Here is a 17,910-nt window from a genome sequence, read left to right as displayed (position 1 = left end):
AAGCTTGCCATTTTGATTTGTTATCTGTGCAGTTTCCTGATTTGCAACTTAATGAGAGTGCTGTGAAACACACAAAAACACTACCTTTCTGAGCAACTTTCCAAAGGTGACATTTGGCTAATGAGGTACACCCAGTTCAGTTGCTGGATGTCAGGGTGGGGTGGGGGTGTGGGAGAGCCCTGAGATGCTGGGTTTGGTGTATTGCTTGATGTGTGAGAATCAGATACACTGCGACAGCTGCTGTCAGGGCTTCTGTCACCTGCTGAGCAGACCCTGGCTGTCCTGATGACAACCTTGCCCATCTGGCCCACACCACCTGACCCTCTTCCCAATACACACATATAAACCCAGATATTTAGACACTTCAGCAAAAAAAAAATCATGGCTGAAATGATACATTTTAGGAGTGATTGTTTACAATTTGAAAGCATGAGAGCGTTTAAACCACAAGAAATGCACATTCAGCGTTTTTCCTCCTCCATTCAAAATGCTAATTTTGCCAAAAATTGTTTTTTGCCTCAAATCAACTAAAAGGATAGATTTGCAGCATGATCTTTTTAATGGACAGGCATAATGCAATGAATTTTAAGGTAAATTGCCATTCATGAATATTTGATGATAATCATTATAGTGCAGGTTAGACAGGGCCAAGAGTCATATATTTGTGATGGATTTGAAAAATTAGTGTAGAATGTATCACTGATTGGGGGTGCGGTAGTGCAGTGGGTTGGACTGGGTCCTGCTCTCCAGTGGGTCTGGGGTTCGAGTCCTGCTTGGGGTGCCTTGCGACGGACTGGCGTCCCGTCCTGGGTGTGTCCCCTCCAGCCTTATGCCCTGAGTTGCTGGGTTAGGCTCCGGTTCCCTGTGACCCCGTATGGGACAAGTGGTTCTGAAAGTGTGTGTATCACTGATTTTTCTTTAAAAAAAAAAAATTATTGTGAATCATTTTTTTTCTTGGCAAATTCTCAAAGGAACGCATCCCAGTCTTGCTGTCTCTTGGAAGTTGAAACCAATCTGTCTGATTATCGAATGCTGCCAAAACTATTTGAGGAAATTAAATAATGAGTCAACATGAAGTAGCCAAACAATCCAATAGCATGTACTTTGCAGCCAGTGCAGCACCTCCCCAGAGGGCTAAAGCAATAGCTTTGCTATAATAAGTTAAAAGACTTAAACTGGATGTTCTAAAGCTCTAAGTGCACTTTTCGTAAATGTTTGTTTCCACCAGGGTCTTTCCAGCTGACTTTAATGGACAGGCAGCCACAGATGTCTCTCCACCCAATAAATAAGGTTGTGTTATGCTCAAAAACTTATTTTAGCTCCTTCCAGAGCTCACCAGCTGAACGTAAACTATTTCTAATAGCTGTCAAAGTGACCGTGCATGTTATTTAGCCCAGTGCCTACAGAATCAGCTATTTTTCTGCTGCTGAAATTGATGCAAGTTGGGTAACATTAGCTGGAACTCAAAAAAATCTAAATTTTGCTATCAAAACATCAGTTATATGTAGCAGATTAATTGCATATCCTTTAATGGAGCAATAGATTTGTCTTCCCAATGAGAACAAAGCCTTCAGCTACATGCTTACATTCCACTCTTGTCAAATGGTTAACAAATTCCTCTCTGTCAACACAACAGAGTGAATGAAGGCAGTTTTCAAACTGAAGTACACACACACACACACATTTTCAGAACCGCTTGTCCCATGCGGGGTGACGGGGAACCAGAGCCTACCCGGCAACACAGGGCGTAAGGCCAGAGGGGGAGGGGACACACCCAGGACGGGACGCCAGTCCGTCGCAAGGCACCCCAAGCGGGACTTGAACCCCAGACCCACCGGAGAGCAGGACTGTGGCCCAACCCACTGCGCCACCGCACCCCCCAAACTGAAGTAGTTAAAGAAATTTTCTCAGAGAGTCAGTGGCCTATGACTTAATTAATTGAGCCACATGGCAGCTAGGTACATAATTGCCTGAGAGTCAAATAATTGTTTAGCTAGTGAAACAAATCTTTGAACACTGTTAAGTGATTAAGCCAAAAAAAAGTAATCAAGTAATTTATCATTGTCATGTTTTGCATGTGGTTAGCTGTTTACAGAATTGTACAATTTATACTATGTTGGAAGGATGTCATTCAGATAATAGCAGATATCAGTAACTCACATGGAGACACTGAAAAATTTTTAGTGCAGTCCCAGAATTTTGCTGACTATTCTCTCTTGGAGTTAGTATGGGAAGAGTAGAGGGCATTCCTGACTGGTATTTTGCACCCCCACCCCACCCCACCCAGCCTTGCCCAGGCTTTTTGGACAACTACCTGTTATTGGTTACAATCTGACCTCAGTTATGCCCTATCAGCACCTTTCCCCCTTACCTGGGTTGACCTGGGAAAACACTGACACTGTATCCCTCTTCACCACATTACTCCACTGGTCAAGTTCTTGACAGCTGGCTTGGTGTGCAGTATGGCATTAGTACAGAACCTGCTGCAGCTGGGCTCAGTTGGAGTGACTCAGACCATGTTCCACAAGTAAAGGAAATTGTTATTGGTGAGAGCAGTTCCTGAACTACATATGGGCAGCTGCCTCTGTAGTGGTTTGAGCTGTTGCTTTTGTATCCAAAGGTTACAGGTTTCAATCCCATCTGCAGCTGTAGTACCGTTGAGCAAAGTGCTCCAGTACAGCTACCCAGCTGAGTAAAGGAGTAATTATAAGTAACGTTACATTATAAATCGCATTGGAGAAAAGCATCTGCTCAATGAAAAGATATACTGTGTGTATGCACTACTGGTAGTGTAGTGGTTAGAGCTGCTTTCTTTGGACCCAAAGGTTAAAGGTCTGAATCCTACATCCAGCTGTTGTACCCTTGAACAAGGTACTTACCCTGAACTGCTCTGGTAAAATTACCCAACTCTTTAATTGGATAAACAATACAGTAAGTTGCTTTCGAGAAAAGCATAAGATACACAAATAAATGTAATAAATGCTGTAAACTGAAGGGATTTTGTAACATTTAAATATTGCCTATGCTATCATATACATTATAAATGTGCTGAAAATAAAACTGTTAAATAAATATCTAAAGTAATAAAGTAAAAAGTAGTATTTTATGATGGATTTGATTAAGAAAAACTACTGTACTTTTGTTGCTGCCAGCATGAAAGATGATCAGTTACAGGGTATACAGTCTTCAGTGTTGTTGAACCTTTCTGCCTCATCTTGTGATAGTAGCAGAAAAGGGAGTTTGGCTTAAAGTTTACCACTGGTTCCCCAGGCCTCGGTTGTAATGTGTCCAAATATGGTGAGCAGTGTTCCTGAAGGAGAAAAAATGTCCTTCTCCAATTATTGATTTTCAGCTGTAGTTTCAGAGGAAAAGTCTGTGCACCACATATGCCCCAGGGATTGTGTGATTCTTTGGTTTCAGCACTGTGGTAGTTTATTTCTCTGAGAAAAATACGGTTAGCAAGTTTCATAATGCTGCATTTCAGTATTTGGCTTGTTTATTTGGATTTATTATTCAAGTGAAAACATTTGGACAATCTAGACTTTTCTCAGCAGGTTAACGGCAATAGTGAAAGTAGTTCTGTGCTCCTGTCATAAGGAGCAACTTCTGCATCGTACTAACAGAAGCTTGCTGTAGTTAAGGACAAGATGCTTGAGGCACAAGATATCCTCTTCTACTCTAGTTATTTATTAATGCAGTCTGAAATGAAAATCCACAAATAACCTTGTCCCATAACACAGTTGTTTTACTCATTAGACCCATGTTAATAAAAATTATGATGTATATTAGAAAAGAAGACTGAAGTAGGCCCTGAAAGTACCAATGGACCAGGACACTTAATCATTTGAACATTATCCATGGCTTCAACCTTGGTCATCAACAGTCCTTCTGAAACCAGCAAAAAAAAAAAAAAAAAAAAAGAGGTGCAATTTAACATTTCAAACTAAACTAAGAGGTCAGTTACTATAAAACAAATGTATTAGAACTCACTGCTACCAGTGCAATATTGCCTACTGTGAAACTTTTGTATTTATCAGACACTTTTCTCCAAAGCAACTTGAAATGTTACAATTTCTAACCTATTTATAGAGCTGAGAAATTTTTTTACTGGAGCAATTTTAGGGTAAATACTTTGCTCAAAGGTACAACAGTCAGAGCTGAGATTCAAAGCTGCAACCTTTGGGTTCAAAGGCAGCAGCTGTAACCCCTGTGCTACCACTTGTCTGAGTCTAAAGCTTTGTTGGAATGAAAATGGGTAATAATTAAATTGTTACAGCTATGAAAAGGGAAAGACATCAGTCGGTATGGAGAGCTAGTGCCAGCTGGCCTAGACTCCAGCAAAGACCTCAGAGGAGGTGGTAGATATGCTCCTTTTGGTCACTAATATGAGTGCAATGTAATCACACTGGCTATTTACTCCAATTAGTCCAAACATCAGTCACTTGAACCAGTCCTCCTCCAGATGTGCCTCTCCAGACTAATTGCAGCATTTTTTCATGTTGCTTTTTGTTCCATTTTTCAGGACCCAGATCAATTTCACTGTAGCTATTGACTTCACCGCATCTAATGGTGAGTTGCTTTTCAGATATTTTTCTTTCTGGTGTGCCTAAACCCACCCCCTAAGTATGGAGTGCATTTACCTTAAATTGTGTGGAGCATTTGAAATGTGTATGAGTAATGGCTGCTTGGCAACGCATTTGATTAGCTTGTCTTCACATGTGCCTGTTTTACTAATTACCTTCGCTTTTCACTTTCCTTTTATAAATTGTGTGTCAAGATATTGCATTAACAGGTTTGCTCTTGAGAAGGTCACCAGAATGTTAATCCTTGCAAGCCTGTATGTCAGCGAATACAATTTTGAACTAAAAATAAAATGAATATGCCGTCATGTTTTGACATTAGGAGGGGGTGCGGTGGCGCAGTGGGTTGGACCACAGTCCTGCTCTCCGGTGGGGCTGGGGTTCGAGTCCCGCTTGGGGTGCCTTGTGGCGGACTGGCGTCCCGTCCTGGGTGTGTCCCCTTCCCCCTCCGGTCTTACGCCCTGTGTTGCCGGGTAGGCTCCGGTTCCCCGTGACCCCGTATGGGACAAGCGGTTCTGAAAGTGTGTGTGTGTGTGTGTTTTGACATTAGAAACAAGTTGAAAATAACAACAGAATGCACAGCAGTTAAAAAGCTGTATATCACGACCGACTTTGTCATTTCAATGTGTAAATTATTGTGCAATGTGTAAATAATTCAGCCTAACCCATTTGCACTGTTATACATCCTTAAACTTAAGCACTGTTAGACCTACCCCTATCTATTTTGTGGATTGACTCCTCCTCAAAGTCCATTTGGGAAGACTGTATGCAGCAGGTACATGCCCTGTCATGATTCATACAAGTACTTTGCGAACTTTGCACCATGTAAACACCTTCACTGATAAGCAATTATCTCAGTAAACATTAACTGTGCTTATGAGGTGGTGTGCCTACAGTGATGACAGACGCTTGTATAGCAAAGAAAAGTGAGCATTGGTATAAAAGTCTTTGGAGGTATCACATTCCCGAAAACTGACAGTGTAGGTGGCAGCTGGAATCCATGCATATGGGACAGTGAATCAGTGCTTGTCCACTGGGCAGCACAACGTTGCAACAGCCAGCCATTTCCCTCAATGGGTCCTGCTCTTTCATCCATGCTGTGGTGGGCAGCTTCAAGGCACTTGCTCTTTTCCTGGCAGATAGTAGAGGCTCACTTCTTTGGCTCATGTCCCTGCATCCCTCCACCCTCTGTAAGGATCAAAGTCTTCTTCCTATAAGGAACTGTTGGAATTTTATTGTTGAAAAACTCTATGCCATGCCAATCTAGCTACCTTGCGCCAATAATGATAAGCAATAACAAGTGAAACTAAGAACATTGGCGTTCATGAGCTTTTTTTGCTCTTTTTAACATTTCTTGTCTGCAGCCATGATTCCTGCATAACATTGGTCTGCATAAAAGTATCAGCTAAATGAACATAAATATGCACTACATTGAGGCACTAAAGGGAGGTGCTCTTTAACCCCCTTTCCTCCTTACAGGCAATCCTTCTCAGTCTACATCTCTACATTACATGAACCCCTACCAGATGAATGCCTATGCCATGGCGCTCAAGGCTGTAGGTGAGATTATCCAGGACTATGACAGTGACAAGATGTTTCCCGCCTTGGGTTTTGGTGCCAAACTGCCCCCAGATGGACGGGTGTCTCATGAGTTTCCCCTGGTGAGTGTGCCACTCAACCTACCCCTCCCGCAAGCTCCTTCCAAAAGCTCTTGTCTAGCACGTAGCCAATGGATTTGCTGTGTTGTGCAGGGTCACAATAGTACACCTGTCAGTTGTAAATTGTACATATATTATGCATGATATTATATCTGTGTTTAAAATTTAATACTTTTTCAACTTTAAGAAAAGAAAATCCTTTAAGAAAAGCATAAGAAAAGTAAATCTTCCTTAATGTACTTTTACAGTGAAAATTGAGTTCTACAAATCTTAGATTGTCTAAATGTGTTCCTAAAAATAATACGAAGACATACTGATATCTGAAGATCCTCAGTTATGCCTTGTTCATCAAAAATTAAGCAACTGGGTTGTTTTTGCATTAAATTTATGAACAGCTGCATAACGGGATATCCTCTACATTTCGTGGCATGAAACTGACTGACAATTCTGTTTTGCTTGATTTACTGCATTTACTTGGTTAACATTGGCTGCATTAACAGACACTTACCCCATCACTGGCTTTTGGTCACAGTTTTCTGTAGTAAAGCCTACGATTGCAAACTGGTTGTCAACATTTCCTTCAACTACTTAATTTGACGGTTCATTGAAAGCATCCACTGTACTGCAGATATATTGCATATTATCCTCCATATAAAGATATGAATAATTAAATTTGGTTTGTGCTCTTAACTTCTCAAAATAGCTTTTTATGAGAACATGTAAATGATGTATAGACAGCAGATCTGTCTAAATGTTCAGAAGAAAATAGTTTATGTGATAAAACTTCCAGTTATTTTCATCAGGATTTCATAATGGTAAATGCTATCTGATTATCACTGCTTTCTACCTGCGGATGAGACTTGTCTTTGTTGTCTTCAGAATGGCAATATAGAGAACCCATACTGCAATGGAATCGAAGGAATATTAGAAGCATACCACCAAAGCCTGAAGACAGTACAGCTGTATGGTCCAACCAACTTTGCCCCTGTCATCAATCATGTGGCCAGGTGGGCCTGGCTCCTGCCTTTCATGATTCTGCATAAACACAAGCCATTGTGGCTATGGCTGTCACTTCCACCAGTGCCGTCAATGAGAAGGCGTTGATGATATGAAAGGGAACAAAATAACCTTGTCATCAGCTGCATCTTCCTTTGCCAATTCGAGATTGTCCCCTCTTTCTCAGTTATGGTTATTTTCCTCTGCTGGAGCCCTATGTGGGTGTGATGAGCACAGAAGCAGGCAGTGCTTGTTTGTGTATTAGGTGGAGATAAATGGCTCAAGTTGAGAAAACAAGGGGGGGTGGGGTGGTGCAATGGCGCAGTGGGTTGGACCTGGTCCTGCTCTCTGGTGGGTCTGGGGTTCAAGTCCTGCTTGGGGTGCCTTGTGATGGACTGGTGTCCCATCCTGGGTGTGTTCCCTCCCCCTCCAGCCTTATGCCCTGAGTTGCTGGGTTAGGCTCTGGCTCCCTGCAACCCTATACGGGACAAGTGGTTTTGAAAGTGTGTGTGAGAAAACAAGTCCAAACTTAGAAAAGGAGAACAAGCAGGAGGCTACAATAATTAACTTGTATGTTGACAGGGGATAAATTGACCCTCTGTCTACTATTGCTGGGTATAGTATGCACTGACTGATCAGAGGTCTCATATACTGTAGTTAGAAAATCTGCCTAGACATTACAAGATTTGACTTGGTAAGTTACAGCAGCACAAGCCTCCCAGCCCACATACTGGAAGAAGATTCCACTACATGAGATGGAAGAGCTGTAATAAAATCATCTTGTAAATTGCTTCTGTTATACCTTACATTAATTTTCTGTCTGAAAGAGTTTTGTTGAGCTTGACATATTAATACAGGGGTTTTAAATTAAACAAAATTTTAAAACCCTCTCTTTTCATACGCTGATTTTCAGTTATTTTCTGACAGTGTACTGTTAAAAGAGTTATAAGTGCCTTACTTTGATAAATGTGATAATATTAGCGTGATGAACATCCCCTGAATGCAGAGCATCAATCAGTTTATTAATTTAGAATACTGATGGAGAAGAGATGATTGACACAATTCATAGTGTGTGCACACGGAGCAGAACTACTCCCAGTTTTGCAGCTATTATACATTATGGCTTTCACCATGGTGTGCAGAAGGTCAATGTGCCTCTACCTTAAGTAAACTGAATCCTTTTTACCATCCTCCTTTCAGGTATGCAGTGGCTGTGCAAGACGGCTCACAGTACTTTGTCCTCCTCATCATCACAGATGGTGTCATATCAGACATGGCTCAAACAAAGGAAGCCATTGTGAATGTAAGTACATAGCTTATTCACATGTGTGGCAAAGATGGTTGCTTGAACATAATGATGAAACCAGGACTAAGGAAAACACCTAAACAAGCAGAGAGGTGTAATGTCGCTGGTGTGCTTTAGTTTTCCAAGAAAGACAGAAGGCAAATGCTTCCTGGTCATCAAGAGCCTTTCCAGGGGGAGCTGTTGTCATGACAGCGGGAACTGCGTTGCCCACCACTGCCATTGTTGAGGCCAGGAGCCACCCAGCAGACTGGATTTAAAGGGAATTTGCGACTGTTAGTCAAACTGGTAGAACAGCCACACCTTCCTTTTAAGATCTTGCCTGCTGCTCATTCTTGCCCTGGCCTGAGTGTTCATCGCTTCTAAGGTGGACTTACATTAAGGTATTTTTCACTGTGGTTGTTGTTGATTATGTGATTGCTATCAACTGGCTGTTTACTCTATGTTTGGATGAGTGTCTCAGTGTGAGAATGCTCATATACCCAGTTTGAAAGATGTTTTATTTTCAAGTGTATATGAAAAGACTTCAGTAAGTGAGAAATGTTGGGGTCCATTGAAAGAGTGACTACCAGATGTGTTTTCCTGATGCTCACTGAGAAAAAGCAGTCTAATAAACATGAGTGAGTACTGGGTATAATTTCCATCAAGCACCCTTCTGATTTTTCTTTCACTGAAAAAAAAACTGTTCTTGCTAAGTGTAAATTAGATAGCAGGATTTATTTTGAAGTCAAGAATGATGAGAAGTGGCTCCCATGATGCCTCTGGTATAGGGGCTCTCTGTCTGTCTGGGGGTGAAGAGTGAAAAATGTTAGGCCTTCTGGAGACACTCCTCTTTCTGTGACTTTGACCACCTCAACTGTTGGTTATAACTCTTTACTGTGAGCTACATAGCCTGTGTCTGTGTGTTTGTCTGTGTTTGTGTATGCAGCATGATCAAAGCATTGCTGGGCTCCCCCCCATTCCCTTCCAAGCCTCTCCTCTAGGGGCTTTTTCAGGAACACTGACCCACTTTGCACTTCCCACTTTGTTGGTGTGTACTGCTTGCAAACTCATTGTTCCCATGTCCTGCTTCCCCCAGCTGCAATTGGAAGAGATTCTCATTATTTTTCAGAGATATTGCAGCCTCCTTTGTGAGTTTGTCTTCACAAGATCCACTGCAACATGAAATCTATGGTGGTGCTCTCAATGAAAGAGTTTCTCAGTTTTGTGGCAAAACAAGAATGTATGTATAGTTGAACTGTACAGTTCATAACTTGACATTTTGTTGTAGTACAAAAATGCACTGTCAACTACCTAACTGGCAACAGGGATACAACAGGACACGTTGATGCTGCCTCCCTTCAGGCTACCTGATATGCTCCTATGTTTGGCATTAATCTCAACATTACTGTCAGTGTAAGAATGAGGATGTTTCTTGATATATAGAGTTTGACAGTCATATTCCAAGACATGTGAGGGGGTGGTGTTGCATGCAACAATGGCCCAAAAGGGGTGGGTTGGTCACAGATATCTGATCTTCAGTGTAAACTGTCAGCTGTCATTTTCATCTGTCTGCAAAGGAAAGTGGCAACATTTCTGCTGGACACCAGAGGGAATAAAGGAAGCAGTAGGAGCGAGGGGTTGAGAGTTTAGATCCCATGAGGGATTCTGAGGGGGTGCATTCAAATCCCAGCCTGCATAAGCATGGGTTTGACAGGTTTGTAGTGTTGGGTATGCAGTTCCCCATTGTCATAGGCCATTGGACACCATTTGTCCTCATCCTGCTGCTGAGCGATGAGTACCACGTAGCCCTCAGAATGATGGAAATTGTTGGCATACTTGGGTGACCACACTGCACTGACTGTGCCAACTGTTATTATGAAAGGAACCCTGGGTCGTTGACACAGTAGTAGTAGCAGCAGTCAGCCAGACGGATGTGGGGGAGCGGCTGTATTCCATCATGATTTTTCATATCTTTACCCACCACTGCACTATGCCTTGAGGTATAGCAATGGCAGGAATGACAGGCAGGCGTTTATTTAGTGCTTGACACTGATAGCAGGTGTTAGTTGGATTCTGGGGGATTGGTAACTGTCACTAGTGGCAAGAGTGAGACTGGTTCACTGTGAATAATGGAAGTTACTGAAAGCAGAAGCTAGATGGGTTGACTGGGACTGGAAACTGTCAGTGAAAACAAGAGTGAGACAGGTTCAGAGGGAGTGATGATAGCTGGTTTTTATCCCATAATTCTGACTGATTCATCAGGATTGTTAGATCATAGTTGTAAATCCTTAACGATAACAAGATCTGTATTGTCATGCAACTCTTCCACTGGTTATTTCATAATGAAGCCAAACTGTTTTCAGATGCATCATTTAATCCCTGTCAACAGTACTGTTGAAATCTAACGTAACACTCTGAAACATCATAGAAAGCTTTGTCTGCACTCATGAAAACACAAGTTACAAAGATGTAAATATTTCAATATTTCATGGAGAACATGCTCCAGGTGATGCTTGGCTTTGCATTTCATGAATATTAGAATGCTCTGGTTTGGCTTCTGTTATGCATATTGTTGCAGTGCTTGGAAACGGACAGGGAGCTCTGTTTACTGATTGCGCAGATCACAACAAGGCTGGAGACAGTGAGGTGGAGTATGCGACAGCTCTTGAGTATTTATATCCACAGTGCCTCGGGTGTAATGGTAGCCAGGAAACTGCTGATACCTTTGCCATGAGCAGCACAGTTCACAGCAGTTTCAGTTGTGGCAAAACTTTCCAATCTTAACTTTCCACCTTGTCTAATGATGTCCACTTGCTCCAAAGTTTATGTGGGAGTTCCCCTTTGGTGGTGGAGGAAATATAGATAGGAGAAAATAAGAGCTCATTAACAGTATTTGAATAAGGGTGTCTTTGTGTGGTTGTGAACGTGTGTGCAATTTTCAACCTATAGGTCGAAGTTTCTCAGCTCCATTAGTTGGCTACACCAACAGAAGGCCAGGAAAGTGGCTAAGTGGGCAACAGCGAGGTGGGCGCTGTGTTGATTGTGTCGGCCCCACCCACTGGCCCTCCACATTTCCTGCCAGATTACAGTGCTGGAGCCTGTAATCATGCAATTTGCTGCTGTGCAAACACATGCATACTGTATATTTCCTTCCTTTCTTTGTTTAGGTATTTTGTGCTTAGGAGGGTTAGGCCATGGCATTTTGTTGTAACTTTGAAGTTTGTGAATTTCTCTCTTTTCCCATTCTTTGTGCCAATGTAATGTGTTGTTATTCAGCTCTATTTCAGATTCACTCCCATTCTAAACTTTGTTCCATCTTCTCAAAAAGGAGGACAGTGTCGAGCATCTTAATTTACCACCATCAGCTGAACAGTGTTTATTCCACTGAAGTGTCCAAGGGATCAGGGCTTTGACAATCAAATAGACCACCGATTTTAAAAACAACGCAACGAAGAAAACTCAAATGACTTTTGTGAAATTTCAGTGCTCACTGTGACCCTCAGCAGAAAGGGAGTTAAAGGGGATGGCTTCCAAGTGGATTAGTACTAATACCTCAGGGGTTTCTGAAAGAAACTGGAACATTAGAAATGCAGGGTTGCCTATTTTTTTCTTCACCTATTCTGATATCGCACACTCCAACATACTACTTTCTTACAATGGAAAGCTTATTAATAACCATGCTCATAACCTCTGACCCAAAGTAGAAGAGACTCATTAAATATTCAATACTCCTCTAAAAAGTCAAAGGTCTTGGGAGCACTTGCATTCCTTTGTGTACAGTGGAATAACTTGTTTTTGTGAGTGTGTCTAAGCCAAAGAACATAGAAAACTGCATAAAATATCATTGGTGGTCTGAGCTTTGAGACAACAGTCTTATTATCACAGTTCTAAATTCTTGAGAAATATGGCTGCTGGTACCTTGTTCTCTTGTGTACTGCTTATATGGTCGTTTCTGTCTATTGTCACTGGCTCAACAGAAGTGGTACAGCTGGTAACTGAAAAGTAGATCAGAGATCTGTAGATGCCCTGGCCCCCGAGGGCTGCCCTGCACTACTGTCTCAAAATGTTGGCAGTCTCGAACATAAAGTGATTAATCATTTTCCCCTGTCACTTCTATAATATATAGGAACTTAAAACTTCCCTCATAATACTTGAAGTGCAGTTCCAGAAGGATGATTGTATGAATACCCTAAAGGAGGCTAATCCGTTTAACTGGTGTTATAGTACACTGTCCCATATCCTGGTGTTAATTAACATTCTCATGTCTCCTCCAGGCTGCTAAACTTCCCATGTCTATCATTATTGTCGGAGTGGGACAGGCTGAGTTTGATGGTAAGAAAGAACTTGATGTAAATTCTGTAGACTCTTGCCTGGTTTGCTAGTCCTACTGTAAGCTACTGTCAGTTATATGGACTCAAGTGGACTTGAGTGAACCCCATGAAGAATGTGTACTTGGTGGCACTCATGGACATTCGTGGCTCTCTGTGGTGTTTCAGTTAAAACAAGCAACCAGCCATTGAGAAGCCAGAATGCATGGATGACCCTTTTCCTCATTACTGATGCTCTACATGTCATTAGGCACTCATTGAGTGTCACAAGCCTAATTTTAGCAGCTACATCTGACGTTAATGATTGGGTGCAGAGTCATTACTAGTAGCAAAGTGTGCTCGTCTAATGAGCAGATGTCATCCTCTTGAGTTTATTCTAGAATTATGTCAAGTCACAGGATTTCAGGGTAACAGCCCACAGCTGCTGCAGATTTAAATAACCTAACATACAGTGTATAAATCTGGCAACATAATGGCGACACAAAGATTCACTGTACAATGGCTGACTTTCGATTCTATCATGATGGAAGTGTGACCTAAGCACAGCAACTATGACAAAGAAGGACTATTCTCCTCTAGTGCTAGCTGCTGTTTTTTGCCATTGTTGTTGTTACTGTAAAAATCATTGATGACCAGTCTTTTGTATAAGATGTGCATAGGAGCCACTGTATATTCTCACATATTACAGTACAGTAAGTCCATACAATGCTACATTCAGCCATAGCCAAAAAAGTAATGTTTTGCTTAGGACCAGCTGAATGGTTTACTCCTTCACTAATCCCCACTGTTCCATCTTCCTGCCCCTTCAGCCATGGTAGAACTGGATGGCGACGACATCAGAATTTCTTCACGAGGGAAACTGGCTGAACGAGACATTGTCCAGGTGGGCCTTATGGAACAAGAATTTATACACAAGTGGTCTTGACCCATCTATAAAAAACTACCGGAATGCACTCCACGAAGGTGTGTCCATCTCAGGAAAGTGTGCAAAGGCACTTTTTCTTTAAGTACAACAAATGAATTAAAAATTCTTTTGAAGGATAATCAAAAGCAGCTCACGTGTGTTTCTCTTTGCTTTAGCTCCCCAGAGCTCCTTTAGATGGTTGAGAATTTAATCACATGACTGCTTGATTTTTTTAGTGAGTCCAATGTCAGGTGGTCCCACCTTAATTTCTAGCTGACTACCACAGATTACAACATGTTGATGGAACAAAGTACAGACCAAAGACAGAAATTTTTGATAGCAGACTACATAGAAAATATTTGATTTTCTAAAAGCAAAGTTTGATGTTACCAGAACCATCGGGCAGATAATAAAGTTTGAGCCAAGACAGGAAACATCAAATAAATTTCTGCTCAGGTGATATGAAAACCTTAAAATCCTGATTGGTTTGACATTCTGAATCTGAACAGTCCTTTTTGCCATCCACTTCAGTTCCATGCTTGTGTGAGTTTATCTTATATTTTTTTCGACTATACGTACAAGAGGAATGGTTGTCACGATATTAAAGAGAGGTAAAAAGAGCCACTGTTTGTAATATTGCCTCCTTGGACAAAATTGGTGATGCTTATAAAAGGTGTATTATTAGATAATATTATTTAGCAGGAAACATTGTGCAAAAATGTATCTAACTTACAGTTTACCTGTTTACATTGTATATGTGTATATTTTCATTTAACTTAAGTGGTAATACATCTTTAATTTTATCATGATGGATTATGATATCTTCTAGGGGAAGGAGTGGCCACAATTGGCAACAGATTCTTGAACAAGGCCAGCTGTCACTAAGACGTGTGTCTGTGTGAACATAGCAGCCTATCCAGGCATGTGCATGGTGAATGTATTTCACAGATCCTGGAGGACCCTGATATCACATCACAGCTCCAGTGGGACTTCCCTGCTCTTCTGAGCCTTCCTATCCTATCCCTGTTCTACATCACCCATTTCCTTAATCACTATCACATTGTAATATAGTCCTGTTGGCTGCTAGATGATAGCAGAGAACCAAAGGTTCTGACTAGCAGGACAGAAACACATGCCTTGATGTAGATTTAAAGGGAATGAAAAATCGGGAAAGATTCCTGGATTACGGCTTGGATTGCAGTGTTGGTATGATACTTGCAATGGACTGTAAGATTTTGGGAATTAGAAGGAGTACAATCACCATAGTAGATGTACAGGCTTCTAGGTCTGACATAAAAATATGTGAATTTCACATTTTATTTATTTATTTATTTATTTAGTTATTTATTTATTTAGCCTGAATGTTTCTCCAAAGCAACTTGTGATAATTTACCCATTTATACAGCAGGGTAACTTTTAATGGAGCAAATCAGGGTAAGTAGATTGGATTCAGACTTGGGTCCTTCTAGTGAAAACAGCAGTTGTAACAGCTGCACTATCTCCTGCCCCCATTTGTCCAATATTTGTGTAAGTCTGTGCTCTTTTTTCAGTACTGTGTCATTGATCACATTGATTTGTGATTTTCTTCTGTCCCCAGTTTGTGCCCTTTCGGGACTACATGGATCGGACGGGGAACCACGTGCTGAGCATGGCTCGGCTGGCCAAGGATGTACTTGCTGAGATCCCAGACCAGTTCATCTCCTACATGAAATCCCGTGGCATCAAACCCAATCCATCACCACCACCCTACACACCTCCTGGACTCCCCTTGCACACGCAGATCTAAGAGCCCTTCAGAAACCCGAGATGCTGTAGGAGTGGAAGAAAATCCTTGTGGATTGCCCAGTTGCAAAAGAGAGTGGTTTCTAATTTTTGTTTGTTATGATTAGTTTATTTTTACTGGAGGGGTGGAACAATGAGAGAAGGCCTTCTTACTCCACAAAGTGACTGTTTTTGAAACAAATGTAGTTCAGGGAGAGTGAGTTTCTTTATCAGAAGCACAGAGCATTCAATAGACTGCAGAAGAGTCATTGACAAAGATGATGGTGTTAGTGGTCTAAAATTGTGCCTGTTTGTGGTTGTTTAAATGTTCTGGAGTCCTTGGCCCTCCTCTGGTCTTTGAAACCACTTGACGTTGGTGTATTTCAGCATGTGCGTGTGGGTGCCATTTGTGGATACCTTCTGAATGGTGTCTGTCAAAATGTCCACACATTGATTTGTCAAATTTCAGCAACTTATTATGGGGAAAAATGTTAAGTCTTCTCAGTAATTTTATAGCCATGGTTTTTGCTCCTCAGCTATTTTTAGGTCAGTAAACAACACTGAACTTTCCATGTAAAAGATTAATATGACTAAGGCTTATGGCATAGGGCTGAACTGTTCCGCTTTATTCGTATTCACCTTTGCCCTTACCAGTTGATTGTGAAAAGCTTGATTCTGTATGGGAGGGAATGTTGTAAATTGTGCCCAGCTCTGAAACAGTTTTTAGATTTTTGATTTTTCAGAGCCAATCGGAGAGTACTGATAATAGCTCCAGCAAAAGCACGCACGAACTGTCAGTAACTTTTTCAAGGTGCAAGTTTTCAAAACCAACGATGGCCCAACCATGACCCAACTTTTAGATTTTCAAGGGCATAGCCCACAGGCCTGACATCACAGTTCTCTTCAGTAGAGGGCTCTATTTTATTCCCATTAAATTACTTTCTATAGGAGGGGAAGGTGTGGTCTGACCTCCAGGTCAAAGCCATGGACACAGATACAGCTGTTGTTAAAACTGCTTTCTTTTAGCACCACTGAAAAGCCTCCATGTTGGGCCAAGCAACTGCTACTGATTTCTGTGGTGTTTCTCTGGGCCAGAAGGCTAATATAGGAGAAACACACACATACCACCTCTTTAAGGGTGCAAACCAGGTATGAGGTCACCTACGACTTCTCTCAAACAGTGTACATTGTTTACTATTAATGTTTCCTTTGGAATTTTCTACAGCTGGTGACAGTGCATGGAAAATAAATTCAGGAAAATTGTTTTGGGTTGACACTGTGTCACGTGTAATGAAATCCATTTCAGCTTTCCAGTTAGCTAACCCTAGTCCCAATCCAACCTGGAGTGACAGATATACTGAGGCCACTGATACATAAATATTTTCTTGGGTTGACCATCTGTTTCAGTCGAGATCCCTTAGTATTTCTGAAGAAACGCTGAGAACGCAGGTATCAATGTACTGGTTGGTTCCAGAGGGGTCCACAGAAACCCAGTCCAGTATGCATTAGCAAACATTTTCATAACATACATAGTAAAAATGCTATGTAAATTATGACAAACTGTACCTCTGCCTTAAGCTGTGAATTCTTAAAATTTTCTGTAGGTATCCTGAAGGCCAAGTACAATGTAGTAAAGGAGTGTGACTCTCTGGTGATACCTGGTTAATTAGCTGCATTAACTGTAAGATCTAGGTGTAAAAGGAAAGGTTAATTTGTAGGTTTCATTTTATCTGTGCATCACATGTTCACTCCTTTTTCCTTTAAAGCAGACTTCATAAGGATATTAATGTGGTTTTCAAACCTTTTTAAAAGGAAATTAATTGGCCATTGGCATAATTTATGGACAGTGGTAATTTGTTCTTTTCTTACTCCACTTTGAGTAATGGGCCTATTTTTATTGCCACTTTCCTGAATTTTATACAGGATGTAATTAGGGGAGTGGAACTGTAAACACGAATACATTCAGCTATAATGTCTTTGGCACAAAGCCATAATTTTTTTCCCCTTTAAACATTTTTTCTGCTTTCACAATACTGTAACAAAAATCATTCACATTTATTCATGTGGTTGATGCATTTCTCTGAAGCAACTTAGAATGTTAAACTACCTACCATTATTTACCCATTCCTACAACCAGGAAAATTTACCTGAACAATAGTACCTTGCTCAGGGGTACTACAACTGGAGGTAGAATTCAAACCTGCAACCTGTGAGTCCAAACCTTTGGCTCTATCCACTATGCTACTGTGCTATTAAAAAAAAGAAAAACATGTTTTGATTTCTTTTCAATTCAAGTGAGAATCAGATTTTAATTACTGCTAATTTGCTTATCCAATTTTCAGAGTGGGAAGGTAAAAGCGCTGCTACTACAGACGTGGATAATTCTGGAAGCATTGGA

At 41.2% G+C, this 17,910-nt stretch overlaps 1 protein-coding gene across 3 annotated transcripts in view; it reads left to right on the top strand.

The window, feature by feature from the left end:
* Nucleotides 1-15,561, top strand: part of LOC108938188 (copine-5-like) — a 115,922-nt gene extending 100,361 nt beyond the window's left edge. For all 3 annotated transcript variants that reach the window (XM_018758552.2, XM_018758553.2, XM_018758554.2), the window contains 7 exons: nt 4,523-4,569; nt 6,060-6,241; nt 7,118-7,245; nt 8,435-8,537; nt 12,794-12,851; nt 13,657-13,730; nt 15,349-15,561. In XM_018758552.2, the coding sequence (XP_018614068.2) occupies nt 4,523-4,569; nt 6,060-6,241; nt 7,118-7,245; nt 8,435-8,537; nt 12,794-12,851; nt 13,657-13,730; nt 15,349-15,537 (781 nt within the window). In that variant the 3' untranslated portion in view covers nt 15,538-15,561. The remainder of the gene's footprint in view (nt 1-4,522; nt 4,570-6,059; nt 6,242-7,117; nt 7,246-8,434; nt 8,538-12,793; nt 12,852-13,656; nt 13,731-15,348) is intronic.
* Nucleotides 15,562-17,910: the final 2,349 nt, after the last annotated feature.

The sequence above is a fragment of the Scleropages formosus genome, chromosome 2 (assembly GCF_900964775.1).
Source record: "Scleropages formosus chromosome 2, fSclFor1.1, whole genome shotgun sequence".
Taxonomy (NCBI): domain Eukaryota; kingdom Metazoa; phylum Chordata; class Actinopteri; order Osteoglossiformes; family Osteoglossidae; genus Scleropages; species Scleropages formosus.
This window is presented reverse-complemented; position numbering and strand designations above follow the sequence as displayed.